At 35.0% G+C, this 20,015-nt stretch overlaps 2 protein-coding genes across 3 annotated transcripts; both read right to left on the bottom strand.

The window, feature by feature from the left end:
- Positions 1 to 2,635: 2,635 nt before the first annotated feature.
- LOC140804977 (uncharacterized) lies at positions 2,636 to 6,414 on the bottom strand. 2 transcript variants are annotated; one of them, XM_073161156.1, is made up of 4 exons: positions 6,111 to 6,414; positions 5,977 to 6,038; positions 3,357 to 3,752; positions 2,636 to 3,273 (listed from the first exon to the last, which is right to left on the bottom strand). In XM_073161156.1, exon 4 carries the CDS (start codon positions 3,250 to 3,252, stop codon positions 2,689 to 2,691), a length of 564 nt encoding a protein of 187 aa, XP_073017257.1. In that variant the 5' UTR covers positions 3,253 to 3,273; positions 3,357 to 3,752; positions 5,977 to 6,038; positions 6,111 to 6,414; the 3' UTR covers positions 2,636 to 2,688. The 2 variants fall into 2 exon arrangements, 1 of the variants encoding a protein (XP_073017257.1); XR_012112244.1 differs by lacking the exons at positions 2,636 to 3,273; positions 3,357 to 3,752 and adding an exon at positions 5,149 to 5,367 and having other exon boundaries at positions 5,977 to 6,414.
- Positions 6,415 to 9,464: 3,050 nt separating this feature from the next.
- Positions 9,465 to 11,056, bottom strand: LOC140804857 (membrane protein PM19L-like). Its single transcript, XM_073161008.1, has 4 exons — positions 10,804 to 11,056; positions 9,992 to 10,211; positions 9,848 to 9,893; positions 9,465 to 9,755 (listed from the first exon to the last, which is right to left on the bottom strand). The coding sequence occupies exons 1-4, from the start codon at positions 10,931 to 10,933 to the stop codon at positions 9,660 to 9,662; spliced, it is 492 nt and encodes a 163-aa protein (XP_073017109.1). The 5' UTR covers positions 10,934 to 11,056; the 3' UTR covers positions 9,465 to 9,659.
- Positions 11,057 to 20,015: the final 8,959 nt, after the last annotated feature.

Raw genomic sequence — 20,015 nt, 5'->3', positions numbered from 1 at the left:
ATTAAATCTGAATCAATGCCTTTAAACGTGGCTTTTGACTTTGTTCATGTTTCTGTAAATGTGGGAATGTGTTAGTTTCAACAACCTAGCAGTAAAGTATTTTTAACATGTTTCTCCATTGAAGATCGAAACTTGTTTACAATTTTCTTGGTCCGCTGAAGTTTATGGTATTGCGAAAAAAGTAAATCCGTTTCGCATGTAATTTAGTCCGATATGTCTACATATGTAACTCATTTAGGAAATCACTGAATGATTCTTTAGCGTATCTTTCATGGATTTGAAGACACCACCGCAATGCGAGTGCGGCAATGGGTTTATGGTTTTACGTGAAGCTGGTCCGCATTCGACACGACCCGGCCACTATTACTTTTTATGTCCAGCCGGGTTGAAACATCGTAACCGATTCTTTTGGTACGATGAGTATGAAAAAGTATCTTCAAGCAATGAACCATCATCTAACATCGAGATGGGTTCAAAATCGTCGCAAAATCCTCCTTCCCCTTTTCTCAAGCGTCGGCACACAGAAGGATACACTGCATCTGGTAGTTCACAGTTTTATAATTTGCAGAATGCTGATACACTTGACACGGAACAACACGTTCGAACCAACTCAGTTACTGCCTCCACCACATCAGCTCCATCAAATGATCCAGTGGATCACAACCCTCTATCTGTCGAACAAGTTTGTTGTTGCTTTGGTTGCATTTGTTCAATATTGTGTTTAATGATGTTCTTCATCCTTGTGATTGTAATCAGTAAGTAAGAAAAAATTTGTGTGTATGTTTGTTATGTTGTGAAATTGTTGTGTGAAATGTTGTCCACGTTGATGATTCATATTGTTTGTTTTGTCGACTTTTATTTTTTTTTTGCTTACGAGCTACAAAAACACTTGGTATTGTAATTATTTGCTGCTTCTAGTAGTTGTAATACTCTACTACTTTGTTATTGTACATGTTTTGACGTTCAACATCGTTCCGAATGTATTTTGTGCGTTAAATCTATCTTCGTAGCTGCTTAAGTCAGTGTTATTTCATTTGTAACCCCAAATACACACCGTGCAGTGAAGCGATGCTGAGATGACAGTAACAACCTCATTCTCACATTTTAAGATGTATAGATTTCGTTTTAATATGCAGTGTATCTTTTATATAACTGTTTGTACTTCACTATCCACGGGGACTCGGAAAAATTATTCGAAAAGATTAAGGTGCATAAAGCTTTTGCGGATGAGCTTCTTTTTTTCGGCTGCAAAGTGAAGTGCATATGCCATTTTGCTGCATGCGAAGGTGAATTCTATTGTTATGTATGGTTGTGGGGATAAGAACATTTAGCACACACTTTCATCTCGTTTGTGTGCACCTTCGCCCTTGGTATTTCAGACCAAGTGGTGGGATTGATGTGATTGGCTTTAAATGCATTTGTGAGTATTTAGGCTAATTTTCGGGTCCAGTTCTACAGTTTTGGAATGAAGGATATTGAATGCAAACAGCTGCCTATGTATAGTGGTTGACCTACACTGCCACTACACCAAATCATTTTATTTTCTGTTTGTTTCAGGATACGACATTTAATTTGGGAGAGTTGTGAGCCTTTAATTCGCTTCATCTTCTACTTAAGGCAATATTTGAGATTCAAGTTGATTGTCCTATTTGTCTCACTAAACAGAAACAATATTTTTTCTCAGCTACGAAGACGTCCGTCACTTGCCACAGTGGGTCTCAAGCTTCTGTGAACAACAACTATGTACTACCCCTCATATCACTGTTATCAGATGACGAAGGCGATGGTCTTGATCATCCTCCAGCACCTGCGACGGGGAAGGAAACGGGTGGTTTGGTTCCTCCTCTTTCGACTAAGGAAACAGCATCAACCAAGAAGCCTACAGACCCTGTGGCAGACATGTATTTGAAAGAACTAATGAAACATCTAACAAGCAAGAAGCGTGGCTGGAATGCAGACACGTGTTCGACGAAGAAGCGTGCTGCGGAAGAGAAATGTGTACCGGTTGTCGTCATTGACTCTTCAAGCGAGTCAAGTGGGTAATCATGTAAGCTTTGGGCATCATGTGAATTGGTCTTGCAGCCACCTTTTTGTTGTTTTGCAGTGTTTTATAGTTGTATATGTAGTCGACGGTTTGGTGGTGAAGACTATTTCGCTAGTGTCATGTGCCACTGTAATGAAATGATGCTATGAAACATGTACATTTTAAAATATTTTGTTGTTTATGAAAATGAGTAGCCCATATGTTTCGTACATGTACTACAAATATTTTGTGCTGTTTAACAATATTCATTTTATGTATCATCCACAATTATTCTCGGAACAATATAATTTTCGTACACGGACAAATAGAAAAAAAGTACTGGTATCAGATATGTGTGTTCATTTCAGAAGTTTGGTAAAAAAATTTGGTGCAAATATGTTGGGACTTTCGTAATTCCCTGCCTTAAAGATTTCACGAATGGCTAACGAGGGGAGAGGGCCAATGCATAGCTCCAAATTTCAGTATCTTTATTAATCCCTTCGGCAAACACAAGAGTCGCACAAATCAATTCAAATCAAACACATGACTCTGAAGCAGCAAGGTTGGTAACAAAGTTTGCGATGCATACAAATTCAGCAACTCCTAAAAATACAAGCAACAAAATGAAATATTACCCCAAAAGTGACACATGATAATTCATAACCTCAACCTCCTCGTAGCAACCGTCTGGCTAAGCTCAATCTGCCGCCCTCACCCAAGCGCAAGAACAGTGATAATTTTGCAGGGTTCTCCACCAATTCTTCAATAACCATAACTTTCTCGTCTTCGGTCAACTCAGGAATTGTTTCCATAACCTTTAACACATTGTCTTGGTCATTGCGCATCTTCTCATGGACGGCTTCCTTTTGTGTTGCTAATTGTTTGATGAGGTCAGTCATCGTGTCTTTGGTGATGGTTGCAAAATTATTTATGGCTTCCACTATCGCATCGTCAGCAGCATCTACAATTTTTCGTTTCTTACTCTTTGATTGCGCAGCAGATGTGGGTCGAGAGGACGGTGTGACAGATACAGAGATGGACTCATCACCTCCCTCACGAACAGAGAACAATGCGTCCATATTCATACCTGTATCGTTAGCCACTTCAGGTGTCATGGTAAGAACCTCTTGAACTGCAGCAACAAAATGTTCAGCTTTCTCCCCGGTTGTCCGATCATTACCGAAGATTTCGCACCAATCATGGTAATATGTCCACCTTTTGTGTCTCATTGACCGTGCGTTGTGGTCTGCCTACGAATATAATATCACCTCGTAACGACATAACTTATTCTTATGCAATAACAAAAGACAGGTAATGTTGGAAAAAAACATACCTTTATCAGCGCATCCCATATTTCGTTTGAAGCTTCAATGGTCTTCTATGTGTCGTTCCATCCGACTCCACTTTTACTCAGTAGTGTCACTAAAGATCCGTACAATTTCTTCCACACATGAACTTTAGAGTTAATATGTGGGTTCCCACGTATATTTGTGTCAGGAAATGCAACTTTCATTCGATTCTCAAGGAAAGCTAAATAGCCAGGCCGAAATCCGTTTCCGCTTTTCCAACCTTCTGCCGACGCCTCTTTCAGTGATTGTATTAGACACTCTTCTTCACGTTCACTCCAACTACGTCTTGTCTTATCAGCTTTTTTTCCTTTGCCAACAAAGCTCTCGGATGTTGCAAAACTATCCATAACTAGGATGTTGCCACTGCCGTAGTCCTGTACCTGGTAGTAATACACCACAATGGTTAGCCATGTCATACTAGTTCATATTACATACCATCACGGTTCGTAGTAAACAAGAACTATATAATTGGTTTGACTAAATTGTAAGCAAATGACATCAAGCATTCAAGTTACGTACAAATAAAAATCAGTAACATCAAATGTGACAAGTACTTGAATGCCAAAGTTATAACGAAACATTTACAAACAATGTAATTATTTAGGTTAGATTCATCCACATAGACATAGCAAGGTTCTCCCGCCAACTATCCCAATCATCCGACGCTTCCAAGCTAGTGATGAAATCATCTTGCATCTCAATCACTGGACTGAGTACGTCATCTTTCACTTCTTCGATTGGATCGTCGGGCATCTCAGACCAGATGAAGTTATGCAACAACATACACGCCATTATGATTCTGTTCTGTGTTCTTAGTGGATAGAACGAAGGACTTCGAAGTATGGCCCATCTTTTTTTCAACAGACCGAATGCTCTCTCGATTATGTTTCGGGCTTGCGAGTGTCTCCAGTTAAATAACTCCTTAAAATTCTGTGGCCCATTTGCATGGTTTCCCCAAGCATCCCTATGATATCGTACTCGTCTGTAAGGAGTCAAGAACCCCTCTACATTGGGATATCCATTGTCACATAGGTAATAACAGCCTACAAATAAGAAATTAGTTAACAACGTTTGCGAACACTATTTTAAAAACAAGTGTACTGAATTCACAGTTAATAATAGCACGAAAAGAAGATCAGAACCTCTTGGAATTTTCAGTGTATCGTCACGAGTCACTGCATCTTTAAGAACCCTGGCATCAGCGGCAGATCCCTCCCACCCCGTAAGTGCATATATGAACTTCATGTCACGGTCGCAAACCCCAAGGACGTTGACTGCGATAGTACCTTTTCTTGTTCTATATCGTGCCTTGTCCACGGTAGGTACATGTACACTTACATACGTTCCGTCTAATGCACCAAGACATCCCTGTACAATTTAACATTAATAACTTCAATAAAATGTATCCATGAAAAAGGAGTAATGTGTGTATCTACTCTGTTTATTTTGGGACATTACCTTGAACCATTTCCAAGTTTCGTTTGTGCAAGTCTCGTCGATTGGAGATGGTTTAACAAGTAGTAAAGGATGAAGCATGAGAATGCATTGTAGCACTTGATGGAAATGGGTGCTGATTGTATGGCCACTACGTACGTAGTCATGTCCAACAACTCTATTTTTCTTGTGATGAGCCAGGACAGAGAGAAACATGCTCACCTTCTCTTCAACACGGACATATCTAGACTCGACTAGTCCTCCAACATTAGTTAGCAAATAACACAAGCGTAGAAATGCATTCCTGTTCATTCGCAAGTTCGGCACACAATGAACGTCTCCTAGCTCGATAATCTTGTGCAAATGGTTCATTTGCACGCGTATTCTTTCTGTCATGCTATAGGCCATTGTTCTGGTACGCTTGTTGCAACGTCGTTGTGCACGTAACTTCATTACATGTCGTCTCACGAGTAACATAACCAACAATGCTCGACACATTATTTGGTGCAGCAACACAAACACAGTAATGTGTGTACGCATAATGGGCAGCTAAGGAAGATACTTCAGCAAGAAATAAAATTCAACTTCGGGTTAACAATGAAATATAGAAACGGAAAAAAAAAGGAATCACAAGTACTGAAGATACTAACTGTTGTCTAACATCTAATTTATTGTGTACGGATGAATGGTTACAAGTGGTTAACAATGAACTTTAGAACCAAAAAAAAAAAGAATCAGAAGTACTGAAGATACTAAGTGAGGTTTAAGAAATAATTTATTGTTTACAAGTGCTTGGGTAGAAAGACGTTAACACATTCTTCCAACAGTGTGAAACTTGCATTACGATCAGCTTTAATTTAATGCCCAAAACAAAAGCTTGAAAATATTACTTAGAATTCCAGTACTCAGAAATTCGACATTGTAGTAAGTGAAAAAACAAGAGATGTTTACTCCGCTTTGGTCTTAATGTGCGATGTTGTTATGTAAATGAGATGGAGAAGATGCTTTACAGAATATAAACGTTACAAAACATAAATACAAGTAGTACAGGCAAACAAATACAGTACAAACACTGAACAACGCAAAATTGCAATCAACGATTGGAAACCACAAAGGAGACAACCAACATCGTTTTTCCGAAAGCAGGATAATTAAAGAGATGTCGTTTACCAAGACCGTCACAGCCTCCTCACAACTGTCGAACTTCGCAGGAGACACCAGCAAATTTGAACCTACAAAAACTTAATTTCGAACACAGCTTACAAAACGTAAGCGATGAGAGAGGTCGTGGAAGAAATGTTTACCTGATTTCTGAGGTGTCCACAGCACACAACGAAAACCTAGCACATCGTTTCTGTTAATAGTACGCTGTCCTCAAGATGAAGGATGAATTATTGTTGGGGCTTTCGAGGGTAATTTGGGGAAATGCCGCTTTGATAGGGACAAGGATTAATAATCTGGGCCTGATGTGAGGGTTTATTTTAACCCACTTTGTATAGCCTTATCCATTGGAGAAGACATTAGGTGGGTTTAGTAAAAAATACACCAAACAATTGACTAAAGTAAAAAAATCACCTTAATCCTAGTGAATCCACCGTACCAAACTAAGCGTAAGTAGAGGGGAGTATTATTCACGTTCCAAAGCATTGATAGCAACTTCTTCTTATATAATTAGGAGTGAGTCTCACGTGAGACCGTCTCACGGGTCATAATCCGTGAGACGGGTCAACCCTACCCATATTCACAATAAAAAGTAATACTCTTAGCATAAAAAGTTATACTTTTTCATGGATGATCCAAATAAGAGATCCGTCTCACAAATACGACCCGTGAGACCGTCTCACACAAGTTTTTGCCTATAATTAGTCAATTGCAAGACAAATTTCCTCTTATATTTACTTTCTTTCTAGAGTACATCTCTTGTAAAATAGTCTCACGAATCTTTATCTGTGAGACGGTCGACGAGTCAACTCTACCTATATTAACAATAAAAAGTAATACTCTAGTATAAAAAGTAATATTTTTTCATGGATAACCCAAATAAGATATCTGTCTCACAAAATGCGACCCGTGAGACCGTCTCACACAAGTTTTTGCCTTCTTTCTATTGTAAAATTTTGATTTATATTTAAAAAATCTAAATATAAAACTTTTGTACATTAACCACTAAGAATTTTATTTAAAAAAAAAAACTAAAAATGTAACATTTTAAATTTTTGTCATAACCCTTTTATTGTAAGAATAAAATATAAAATAATTAAAACTCGATCCCAAATTTAGTAGGGGGACATAAATTTTGGTTTAATATTTTCTCTTCCCAAAAAATACATAAAAAATTGAGGTGCGCAAAAGTTTATTAATCTTACAACACAATAAGTATATTTATTTCAATTATATTATGTTTTTCTAAAAAAATTAAATGTATTATGAATTTTATAATATTTAATTAAATTGTATTATCATTTAAACATGTTTAAATACACAACATACATGTCATCATTTTTCCAAATAAATAAAATATAATCGAATTTATATTAGAATTTTTTGCTCCTTGCACAAAATTTTAATTCCAATTATCAAAATAAAAAATTAATGAACTAAAATCTGCACAACATAAATATTTATTTTAAACTTAGATATATTTGGAATATTTAAATTTTTCAATAAATAAAGAACCAAAAATAAATTAGGTTTTAAATGCTTGGTGATCAATATATCAAATTAAACGAAATAAAATTCAGACAGGTACTACTGAATTTAAATCAAATGTACATATGTCCAATAAAAATTTAAGGTGTAATTTAAATTATATTAATAAAAAATTTCCTTTTGTTAATTATATAATTTTATAAAATAAAAATTATATAAATCTTAAAATATAATTTTTATAATAGTTAATGAGAACATCAATGTATAGTAAGTTTTGAAAATTAACTAACATTTAAGGTGGTTAATCTTCATAATTAATTATATAAAAATATAATTTGAAGTGTAAATAGCATCACTAGATAGATTTATGTAAAGAAGGTTGACTACAAAAAGAGAATTATTATAGATGCATCCAAAATTAACATCAGAATTTTTGTTGAATGGTTGATAGTTACTATTCATCTCACTAATGATATTATCTGATTTAATTTACATGCCTAACGACTTTAAAATACGTGTATAAGAGTTGTTACATGTTCATTTAAATGTTCAATATATCTCTTGTGACATTTATGTGTAATGGCTCATATGTCAAATAAAACAATATCAAAATGTGTTAAATCGTAACATAATATCTTAAAAAATCTCCTTGAATAATCAATCTGTCTCGTAAATCCCAACAAATCAAATCAAACTATACGTATGGTAAGTAACAATCCAACGGACATAAATTCAATTTTTGACATCACTCTATATCCTTCGTTTTTTTGACATATCACTTTATGTTTTAATTCATTAAATTCTTTAGTACTGGTAAATATTCATTAATGGTATTATCTTTTTTGAAAAAACTATATATATGCTTATATATTTTGTTTTAATATGTATAGAAGCCTTATTTTATATATAAATTTAACACTTATAATTTTCTAAGTTGGTTTTCCAATTTCAATTTGAATTATTGCGATATTTATTTTAATATTATCGTTACGAGATAAAACTAGTAGGAGCGTTTAATCCCGTCAAACACAAGTAGTCAAAATTGAAAAATTAAGTTTTATACAATTTTGTTGTATAGAAATTTAATTTTATACTAAAACTTCTATGTTTCTTGAAAAGTATTTCAAAATTTGAACTTTTTTTTGTTCTGTGAGAATGCTAATTTAAATATGCATTATGAAAGTTAGTTACTTATCTGATAATATTTAATTTATTTATGTAATGCAACAATACAGATTTTTTTTTCGCGACAGTTTTTGCGACGGATAAATCGTCGCTAATGACGTTAGCTTAGCGACGATTTTCCGCAACGCCGCTAAAGTCATCGTCGCTAAATATTGTGACTGTTTCTCAAAACTCGTCGCTAGCAACGGTTTCTGAGAAAAATCTGAGAAAAATATATTACATAGATGAAGAGGTGTGATAAAATGGAACGAAATGCCCAAATTTATAGACAATTTGCGATAGTTTTTTTGAGAATCCGTCGCTAATAGCGACTGTTTTTGAAAAAGGTCGTTAATTATATCGACATTGCAAGAGAACCATCGAGACCAGTCCCTTGCAATGTCGCTAATGAGCGACGGAAAAACTTATTTTTCATTAATTACAGGTTAGAAAAGAGATGAACGGTCTCGTCAAAAAAAAAAAGAGATGAACGGCCTAACACGTTTTGACTTTTTGGAACAAATTTAGAATATTTATGTATTCATGACTTGGAATTAGTGATGCTATCATTTAGAATATTGAATGGAGCTTTGAGTTGGAAAAAAACATTAATATTTACAATTTAATTATTGTATACCTTTTATCATAATTTTTTACGACACTTTTTTTAATAATTTGTTTCGAAGGGGTGGTTTTTTATTCAGATTGGTACAAGCATACTGAATTTTTCTAGCAAATAATTCCTAGATGATCTAGAAATTTGAGTATTTTACTTTGTAATTACCTTACTTTATAGAAAGACAGCTGATTCCCTGTTAATTTTTGTATATATAAGCCAACTCATAACTTTGATTCATAACATGCATGATCATTTGTTATGTTTTGATTCACAAAACTTACAATAATTTGAATAAACATAATGTATGCATCAACACAAATGAAGAGAAGAAAAATCATCGAACCGATCCGAGAAAGAAAGAAAGAAATTAAACAATCAAACACACAAATTAATCACACATTAACAGCACTCCATTTGATGCTTAAACTCGTCTCCTAATTGAAGAACTGCCATGAATGGCAGCTATGTAAAAGAGTTGAGTAGCTGACAGGATTATCATGAAAGCTTCCATTGTTCTCTGTAAAACAAAATGATTTCATTATATATCTCACAGTTTGATCAGTTTAGTTTTCTGTCGGAAAATCAAATATATCTTCTGAAATTACTCACCAGACGGGCATTTCGATTATGTAGTTCAATCTCCTTGCATGCAAAACTGACCCAAAAAAAAAGTACAAACAGTACTGTTAGTCGTCAGCTGAAACTAAAACATGCACTAGAAATATAATACAAAATGGATTTTAATTATATTACCCCATGGCTAGGAGTGTAAGAGTCCAGGCAATGCAGGCAGCCGACGCAGCAGCAGGCATGCTATCGGCATCCCAGTATCGTAGATGGATTAACCCGGATATAGCCGATGCAACTCCCACCACGCCTGCTATCAAAGCAAACACCACGAAGAAACCGGTGGCTGCGTTCCCCATTGGAAAATATATCGGCGAGAAGTGTGCGGGTAAATCGAATCCCGGACCTGTTACACCCCAAGACCGTGAGTGGATCAGTATTTATAAAACTATTGGAACTATCGTGTGCTCTCTCACGTAATTTAACTAATTGTATATCGGCAAACTATTTAATAAATAACTCAATAAAATAATCTAGTTAATTATGAGTTTCCAAAATATTAAATAAATTAGCATGATCTACCTTACGTGTAAAAATCGAGCTCAATTAAGCCTTGTGACGGGTCGAAGACTTCTAAGATCATAAGGTTATGATCTCCGAAGCACAAAATATATAACACATAGTACACATATTCTAGATCTCTCTATTTCTGTCATCTAATGCAATAATAAAGTGGTTGATTTTCTGTTATGTTGGAAGATCGGTTAGTGCAACGCTAGATTAATCAATACATTATGACATGCATTTACTGTTATTTATATTTTTAAATAATTCGACATGGATTTATCAGTGATATATGTATTCAATCAAGTGGTTTAAAAATTTATTTTTATTAATTATCCAACAAAGACTACTTCTATTTCAGTATATTGAGCTATGCTTGTTGCATGTACAGAGAAAACGAAATTCTTTACTCGAAGAATGTTGAATTCACATACCGATGACGAAACTGTGATCGATTGCTCTGTTCATAGCCCATCCGCCAATACCCAACACGATTGTGTACATGCAGAAGTTGAGGAACAAAAGCAGTCCCGCAACAGGCTTAAGCTGCTCTGATCCTGCCATTCTTGAATCTGCGTATGGAAACTTTTCAGAGATCGAGGTGCTGCAGAATGAATTGAAAAGGCTAGCCGTTATATACAAGTTACAGGGATGCCGGGCTTGGTTCTTTTCTTGCAAGGCTGCGTCTTCTAAAGGGCTTTAGTTGGGTTGTAAAGTAGATGCCTTGTGTCGAATGCAGGAAATGGAATCCTATTACTCTGTTCTTGGATGCTGACAACAAGGAAATTAAATTGTAATTTTAATATTATAAGTCGGACTGTTTTTTTATTTTAGTCATGCAACTTGTCAAAGTTTGTTTTCATACAGTAACTTGGATTTTTTTTTTTTTTTGATTATTTTTTGTCTGAAACCATTAAATCCATCGATGTATATATATTTGACGTTAACTCTAATGTATATGACATATGTGATAAAATAAAGCTTATATAAACAACAATAAAGAGAAACAACAAAAAATGATCAAAACAAAAAAGTCCAAATTACCGTATGAAAACCAAACTTCGACAATTTACATGACTAGAACAAAAAGCAGCCTAATTACATAATTAAAATTGCAAGTTTTCCTTGACAATAATAAGTTTGCAGTTGTGTGGTTTCTTTTTTCAAGGGTACAATTCAAATTATTTTGGTTGCATAAATATCAAGATAATCAAATGAGTTGGCCTATTTTAGAATTTTGATTATATTGGATAGACTTTGGTCTTGATTTTTATTTTTTTTGGTAATTTTGATCATTTTTCGCGTAACACGGAACATGTACGTGTACGAAAATATGTTTCGATGGCTCGACTAACTTTCATTAAGACTTGTTGTTTAATCTTTTCTTATACAAAGAATGATATAAAATGATTACTCCAAAGGTGCAGCGAAGCATTCTCTGCTTGGTTGTGCATTGAGTTAAAGAATATTTTTAGCTAGACTAATTTACACGAAACAATTAAGGTTATTTTTTAAAAAAATTAGAAATTAATACCTCGATTTCTTCATTATGGGGTTGTCTAGTTAACAATGGATTAATAAAATTGTTCATTTTTTTTAACCCTATTTATAAGTTGAATTCACACACAAACTTATGAATTTTTATTTTTTAAAATTTATCAAAATAACTTATTAAAAATATAATATTCAACGGCACAATTATTAGTTTTTATAAAAATTTAACCATTTGGCGGGAATCAAAATATCAATAGTATATGGGATTTTATACCAAAACAATAAATTAATTAATGAACATACAATTTATTTTTCGGTGATACCTTGAAATCTTCGATAAATGCAAATGAATCTTACAGCAAAATTGATGAATTAAGGTAAGTGTTGAACACTATTTTCTTAAAAAGAATTTTGTCTCGCCTTAGTGCTTAGGTTTATGGCAATCCTTCATCAAGAACCAACAACTCTTTTTTACAATAACAATATGTAAATTGGAATAACAATAACAAGAAAAATGAAATGTACTATTTTTCAAAAGAATGAAGCAGAGGAAGAAAAAAATGAATGTAATATATGCAGAAAATCTAATGATTAAAAGTGCTTTCTTATTATCTTTGATCGTGTATTTATAGATCTCAATCATTAGGGACGTGTTATTTCATTTAAGTGTTGTCCCTTCATCAAAAAGCCTACTGAAAAATGTCAAGGATGTGAGAACCGAAATCTTGCAATAGTGTGATTAGTATTTGTAAGGAATTGTTAGGATTTTATTACTATATTTTTGGGTACCTATATTTTGAGGAGATATATTGGATTACCTTGTAAATACAATATTTGGTCATACATATCATGCTTAATTTCGAAATTTGGGGAATATATTGCAAAGATGGAAAGGTAATATACAAGACCTAGGAGACTAAGGCATATATATTGCCTATTTTCGAAAATCCCCTCAATTAGCCACCATACTTTCGAAAATATTAAGGTGAGGAATCAAGGATTTAAATCCCACGAAATTGGAAGATAAATCAGCAACAATGGCAAGAAATTGGAGTCAAATAATGTGAGATTTATGCCAATCTTGAGCATGATTTTTCCAAATTCCGAAGCCAAGCATCCACGTTTTCTTAGCATTCAAATACTGTAAGTGGGTTGTTTTAAATTTCGGTTTTATGCATATGAAGCTTTCGGTTTTTGATTTTAAAAATTCGGTCGAGCACCGTCTCCTGTATATACGTTTTTACGAAATTTTGGTACGTTATGTTTGGTACTGTGAGGACTCCCTGAAAATGGGTGGAATTCCAACATATGGCCCTCAACAGTGGGCTAGAACCGTTTTATGGCCCTGTCCCCTTAGATGATTAAAACTTAGGAACTGACGTCAGTAAACCGTTAAAGATGAAAAATCGCAGTGTTGTTATGTTACAGATATGATGTTACGTTTATGAAATGCATGTTGTATTTATATGTATGTTTCGAAAATGTTCTAAAATTGATATGTTGTGTTCAATATCTTCCATTTGCTGAGTATTTCCCAAAATATTCATCCTCCTTACTCTCCCCTCCCAGATAAGTCCGAAGAACAGGATGAGGATGAGGAGTCTGAACAGTTTTGGGGCTGGTGATTCACAAGATTAGTAATAGATTTTATTTTGAATTTTCTGATTTAATGAATTGTAAGACGCTTCCGCATTGATCACTATTTCATTTGGATTTCGTTTTGGAAAGACAATTATGTTTAAATTATGATATATAAACTGGTTCGGTTTATACTATGCTACAAAATGCTTGTTGTTTCGATTGTGTGATTGTTAAACAACGCCGGTGTCAATCCCGAGTTTCGAGTCGTGACAAAGGAACATCATTTGGATGCATGATATCATGAAAACTTGCAACTTACAATCAATTAGTACCACCGAACACCTAGGAGCCTACTTCACAGCCTTGGAAATTCCAAGGCACTGAGGCAGGTGCTAAGGCACTGCCTCACCCACGGTCCTAGAATAATCCGGGGCATTGAGAAGCGCCTCCATTGCACAACAACAAGAACCTAGGCACCTCCAGGCCGCACTTTGGAGCTTTAAGGTGCCCCTCTTAAGCGCATCCCTTTGCATCTGGAACAATCTTTTGAGTTTTTCTTTGATTAATTTTGTGATACCCTTGTCCCACATCGAAAAAAATCAAGATTTAAAATGAGTTTATAAAGGGCTACAATGGACTTCTATAGCAACTTGGGTTAATCATTTTCGTAAAGCGAGGACGAATACGAAGTAGTTGCTATAGGGCCCATTGTGCAGTCACGCAGGCGCGGGCCCGGGCTCGGGGCGTGATAGAATGGTATCAGAGCCGGTCACCGGCATGGAACACCGAGAAATAAGTGCTATGCGGGGCAAAGTGCTACGTGCATGGGAGCCACCTCTTGAACCTGCGGGGCAAAGTGCTACATGACGGGAGCCACCTCTTGAACCTGTAGGAGCCATCTCTAGATTCTCGGTGCTGGTGGATCGAGTGGTCAGGCCGCGACGGGGACGTCGCGTTCTGAAGGAGGGGTGATTGTGATACCCTTGTCCCACATCGAAAAAAATCAAGATTTAAAATGAGTTTATAAAGGGCTACAATGGACTTCTATAGCAACTTGGGTTAATCATTTTCGTAAAGCGAGGACGAATACGAAGTAGTTGCTATAGGGCCCATTGTGCAGTCACGCAGGCGCGGGCCCGGGCTCGGGGCGTGACAAATTTCGATTTAATTAAGCCTTAAAATATTTCAACACAATATAAATTCAAAAAATTATTTAATATTATAATTCTAGAATTTTGTTATTACATTTTTCTCACGTTGAATTGGAACACATGATAACATAAATATTTGTCATTAAAATTGGTAGTAAGATATCCTCAATAAAAAATTGATGCACGATAAAAATCTTGTAATCAATGGGACGAAATCATCTGCTATATTTGATATTCCAAATTGTGCTACACTTTACTCAAACAAACATTGTTTGTAAAAAATTATTAAAAACTAAATGCATTAAATACTATACTAAAGAAAATACAATAAATTACAGACAAAACATTCGATTTATCTATTTTTTTTATTAAAAATCATATATATTGTTTTAATCATTTATCATTCTTGAGACACAATTTATAGTTAATTTCTGTCAAGATCGAGACTAGAAATTTAGAGGGGGTGAATAAATTTTCTTTGAATTGTTTTGATTGTGTTAATAATATTGAAACTTTCTTCTTGTCGATAGAGTTTTCAACAAGACAATCAGTGTGAATTGTGCAGAAGTAGACTTACTGAAACTGATTTGAACAAATGACTACTCATGTTGATGGTTAAGAGAAGATAGATTGAATGCTAAATGAACGGATGAATGTTTATGGATGTTCGGAGACTTCAATACTCCTGCGTCACCCGTTCTTCATCAAGGAAGGTTTGTACTAAAAGACTTAAATAATTACAACTGATTTGAAATTACTCGCTTCAGTTAGTATTTAACACTGTATAATTAAAACTCTCAGTGAAACTGAAACGGAAGACTTAGAGCAGTAGAGTTCCTTACTTGCATCATATACGAATTAAACAGAAGAATTTTGTACACCAATATGATCTTTGATATGATCAGATAAATAACGAATCAGTGTGTGCTTCTTCTTTAATCTGACTTGTAATATCTTTGCTAAGAGCTTTGGTTTTGTTTTCAGTCGAGAATTCTTGTGTTTGGCAGGTTCAACTAAGCCCATATATAGTCTCAATTTCCAACGATAACTTGTACAAAAAATATCCGTTCTTGACTGCAAATGTACTTGTTTCCGATTTATTGTCTTTTCTCGTATCAGTTGACTCCTGACAGAGACTGTGACTTTGATCCTTAACTCTAATGGATATAAACAAAAAATTATATAATTTTAGGTTATGATACTTAATCACTGATCGATAAAGTCCTTGTAACGATCTTGTTTAAAGTGATAACTTGTCGGTTTGAATTAAGTAGAAGTCCCTTAATCAGTTTTGTAGAACCCGTAAATCAGACTACATATAAGTCATGCATAATTCTAGTATTTAAAAATTAAAATGATTTTATTTCATGAGTATTTAAATCCTTTTCTTTAAATTTATTTATTTCATGCAGTAGTTTAGTTGCTACCTTTTCAGTTAAATAAGTGAGGCCGGACTGGAGATGGAGTATTGAGATAAATTAATAAAGTCATGTTTAATTATTTTATGCATAATTCATGCATGATAGGATTTGCTTCACGAAATTTTAAAAGTTCGTGCATTAGAATTTTAAGTTGCATTTCACGTTCGAGCGAGGATCAGAGGCCGGAGAATTTTCAGAAAATTATTTTATTACATGATTTGTTTTTTATAAATTAAGTTAAAGCATTTTTAACTGTATTTTACAAAAAGGAGAATTTTTGGGGTATTTTTACCCGCGTGACTTTATTTTTTAACGGTACGCAAATTTTATCGAATCGGGAGACTTCTTAATGGTTCGGCTAATATTTTAAAAATCTTTTCAACTCGATATATTTTTCGGGAGCGTGTTTGAATTTAATGGGCCCACTTTTAAGCTTATTGAGCTTAATACTCTTTTAAAATTTTAATTAAATAATTGAGAGCCCATTAACCATTTGTTTACTATTTATTAAGCTCCTAAATCACTAATTAACCTAAACCTAAGAGCACACTAGCCGACACCTCCCTCAGCTGCACTTTTCCTCTCGGTTTCCCCATCAGCAGCCCAAGGAAAATCATCGGCCGCTCCAATTCTTTCATAGAAGAATTCTCCCGGGTTAATATTAAGGCACGTTGTGCTCTCCAAACATCTTAAGGCACGTCTTGTATCATTTTTCTACATCATACACGTTAATATATATACCATTGATGGTGTGCTTGCATGAAAACTCTCAATCCAATCATGAGCATGAAGGGTGACTGATTTTACATGGGTTTTGTTTGCATTCTTTATTTGTTGTTCATGATTTTCTGAGTTACGTGCAAGGGGCTGCCAACGTTTGACGTTTAGGGGCTGGTGAGGATGAGAGAGCAGAGATCTAAGTGCTGGAGTCGAGTAGGAGTCGAGATCTAGCCTAGGGAGGAGCAGATCCGGTCGAGTTGTAGCGTTTGAGGGTATTTGGGTACTAGATCGGGAGCTTTTGGGGTGTTAGCTGTGCATGGCTCGTCACCAGCCTTGAAGCCGATCCTATTGGGTCTGTGGAAGGGCTAGGAAAGGGCTGAGCATAGCTGGCCTTGTTCCTTAGGTAGATCGAAGGGCTCGAGTAGTTGTTCTTGGAAGAGGCTCGATCTTTGTAGGTGTTCAGGTTGCTCAGCAAATTCATGCTTCGGTTAGGCATGGTTTAGGAGATTTATAAGGATGATTGGTGGCCCTTAAGGTCTGGACACGTGAGGATGATAGGAGTGGACCGAATTATGGAAGAGGTGGGGTTGTTTTGGGAAAGGGTAGTGCATGAGGTGGCGTAACAAGAAGGGCCGAGGGATTTGTTCATGTTCTGAATTAACAGCCGAAGGTTTTAGGCCTAATATTGTGGTATTACAAGCTTCGTAATGTTTTTAAGATATAATAGTAAGTTGGGAAATTTTCGGGTAAGTTTCGAATTAAAACTGGGACTCCGGTCCAAATTCTTAAACGAGTCGGTTAAGTTTGGTTTTAGGCTCGAATTTATGTTTAGGAATGCCTTTAGATATGTTTTGGGACGTTGTAAGGAGTTTGGTAAGCTTCGGGTCAATTTTAGAGGTCGAGGGTGGAAACGATAATATTTGGGTTTCCATGGGCAAAATGGTCATTTTGCACCCGGGGAGAGATTTTGGTCCTAGCAGCGCCCTGAGCACGAATCATAATATTTTTAAATGTTCATGCATCACGTTTACGATTTTTTTTATGCTATTATAATAATTATGGTGCATGCTTAATTTAAAGGAATTAAGTGAGGAAGTGAAGAACACTCCGTCTCCGCCGCGCCGCGTCGTTATTTTGTTTGTTTTCTGTCAAAACAAACCAAGGCATGTTTATATCTCCTTTGACTCTTCAATCAAGTCATATAGATATTTTTAAATTATCGCAAGTAAATGATTTTAATACAGGAGATTGAAATTTTTCAGATTTGATGATGTCATTTAATTATATTACGTGCATAGAAATTTAAAATGTTCATTTTTGAGATTTATGCGATATTGCTTGTGGCCGTAGCACTATCATGGGAGACTTTGTAAATCCGGTCGCCAGTTACCGGTCAGTTTCAGTTTGTACCACCCAGTATACTGTGGCATTTTGTCTGATCAGACGAGCATATTTAAATCCGATCGCCAGTTATCGGTCCGGTCGCCAGTCACCGGTCATTTTGCAGTTTATATTAGTGCAGTGGCCACTTGCAGATACCATAATCTCACCAGAAAATTATTACTTGATATTTATGACAGAGCTCGATGGAGCAACCATTTTTACTACGATGTTCAGTTTAGTTATGCACGTATTATAATTGTTTATGGCGAAGTATTTTCACTTTATGACTCCTGATACGACATCTTATCCCATTCAAATTTTACTATATTATTTACTTGTTATTTACGATATATGCATGCTGAGTCTTTAGACTCACTAGACTTGATTGTTGTAGGTACTGATGATGTCAGGATCGAGGGCGGGGACCAGTGAGCCAGCTCGAGTCGGCAGTAGTGGAACCCGAGGACCTCATTTTCAGCACTTACGATTTTTATGCTCAAACATTTTTATCTCTTGTTCAATTATTTTAAATTGTTACTTTGCAAACATTAGAATTCTTCCGCTGCTATTTTTTAAAAAAAAACAGTCAACATTATTTAACAGTTTATTTTGTGAATTTGATTCTCCGTTTAGTTTAAAAGAAAATTTTTAATTTTTCCGCAAATTTTCAAGCACGAATTTTAGGGCCTTTACAGTTGGTATCAGAGCCTATGTTCTTGTAAAGGGTTACACTACTACTGACCGCGAGAAGCTCACGAAGTCACGTCTTCGGTCTGTAAGTTTTACAGTTCAGCATTTTGTTCAGCAGTTTATTTAAAGCATGAATTTATTTTGTCAGCATGCTTCCAGATTTTCAGTATTTCAGTGATTATTTAAAATAAATTATGGAATTATGCATGTTAGTTACGTATGGGTTATGTATGGAACAGTATGCCTCCTAGACGTATTCTTGGGCGTTACGAGATGTTGATAACGATTTAAGCATATTGATTTTTGGTTAGTAGTACCGATGTTCTACTTGTGGGCCATAAGTTAAACTTGGCAATTATGAATGCTTTTGTGGCATGTAGATTTTTAAGAAAATATAGATGGTTCGGGGTTGCTAGTTTAGTTAAATTTTGAGGATTTAATGATTCGAAGACTACGACGATCTTTGGAAGTATAAAGACGTAGAATTTATTTAGGATGCATGCTCTATCTAGTTAGATTTAAGGATTGAATTGCATGAACTGAGAATCTTAATGATCTAATTTTAATAACCAATAATTGGAGAACCTAAGTGCTAAAACAAAATTCTAAGGGACTATTTTCGAATTTACCAAATTTTGGGATTTAATTTTGAGTTCGAGAATTTAAATGTTTAATGAGGTAAACATGGAAAATTCTATGGGAACAATAATGCAAATTTCGAAGAGTTGTAGGGCCAAAATGTAAATTTGGAGAACTGTAAGGGTCATATTGCAAAATTTTAAGGATTAAATGCGAATTTTTGAAGAACACTTGGGATTTTAAGTATTTATAGAAATGGAAGATGTGTTATGGGAATTAATTTTGGGTTTAATAAACTTAAGGCTATTGAACCTTATGATGCCGGAAATCTATAAAATGAAATTGAGAATACTGAGAACTAATGGGTAATTGTGGAATTTCGAGATTTAGGGAAAAATTGGATGATATTCGAGGAAAGTAAGAATTAATTCTACAATTTTAAGAAATTTGAGAATTTATTTAGTAGTAAATGAGAATTGAACAGTTTAAATGATAGGAATTTTCGGTTATTTATGCTCGAAGGAAATGTAGAATATTTAGATATTTGGGTTATAATGTTATAATGAATGGTAACCAAGGACATCGTAGGATGAATCAATCTTAGGCGTGAAAATTTAAGCGTTAGTG

The sequence above is a fragment of the Primulina eburnea genome, chromosome 11 (assembly GCF_022965805.1).
Source record: "Primulina eburnea isolate SZY01 chromosome 11, ASM2296580v1, whole genome shotgun sequence".
Classification (NCBI taxonomy): Eukaryota; Viridiplantae; Streptophyta; class Magnoliopsida; order Lamiales; family Gesneriaceae; genus Primulina; species Primulina eburnea.
The sequence above is the reverse complement of the archived record's forward strand: the minus strand, read 5'-3'. Positions and strand labels throughout refer to the sequence as shown.

Coding starts and splice junctions, on each gene's coding strand:
- LOC140804977 (XM_073161156.1), bottom strand. CDS start 3,252: ATGAGACACAAAAGGTGGACATATTACCATGATTGGTGCGAAATCTTC.
- LOC140804857 (XM_073161008.1), bottom strand. CDS start 10,933: ATGGCAGGATCAGAGCAGCTTAAGCCTGTTGCGGGACTGCTTTTGTTC. Junction 10,212..10,803: donor CGATCACAGTTTCGTCATCG/GTATGTGAATTC, acceptor GGGGTGTAACAG/GTCCGGGATTCGATTTACCC. Junction 9,894..9,991: donor CTTACACTCCTAGCCATGGG/GTAATATAATTA, acceptor TTTTTGGGTCAG/TTTTGCATGCAAGGAGATTG.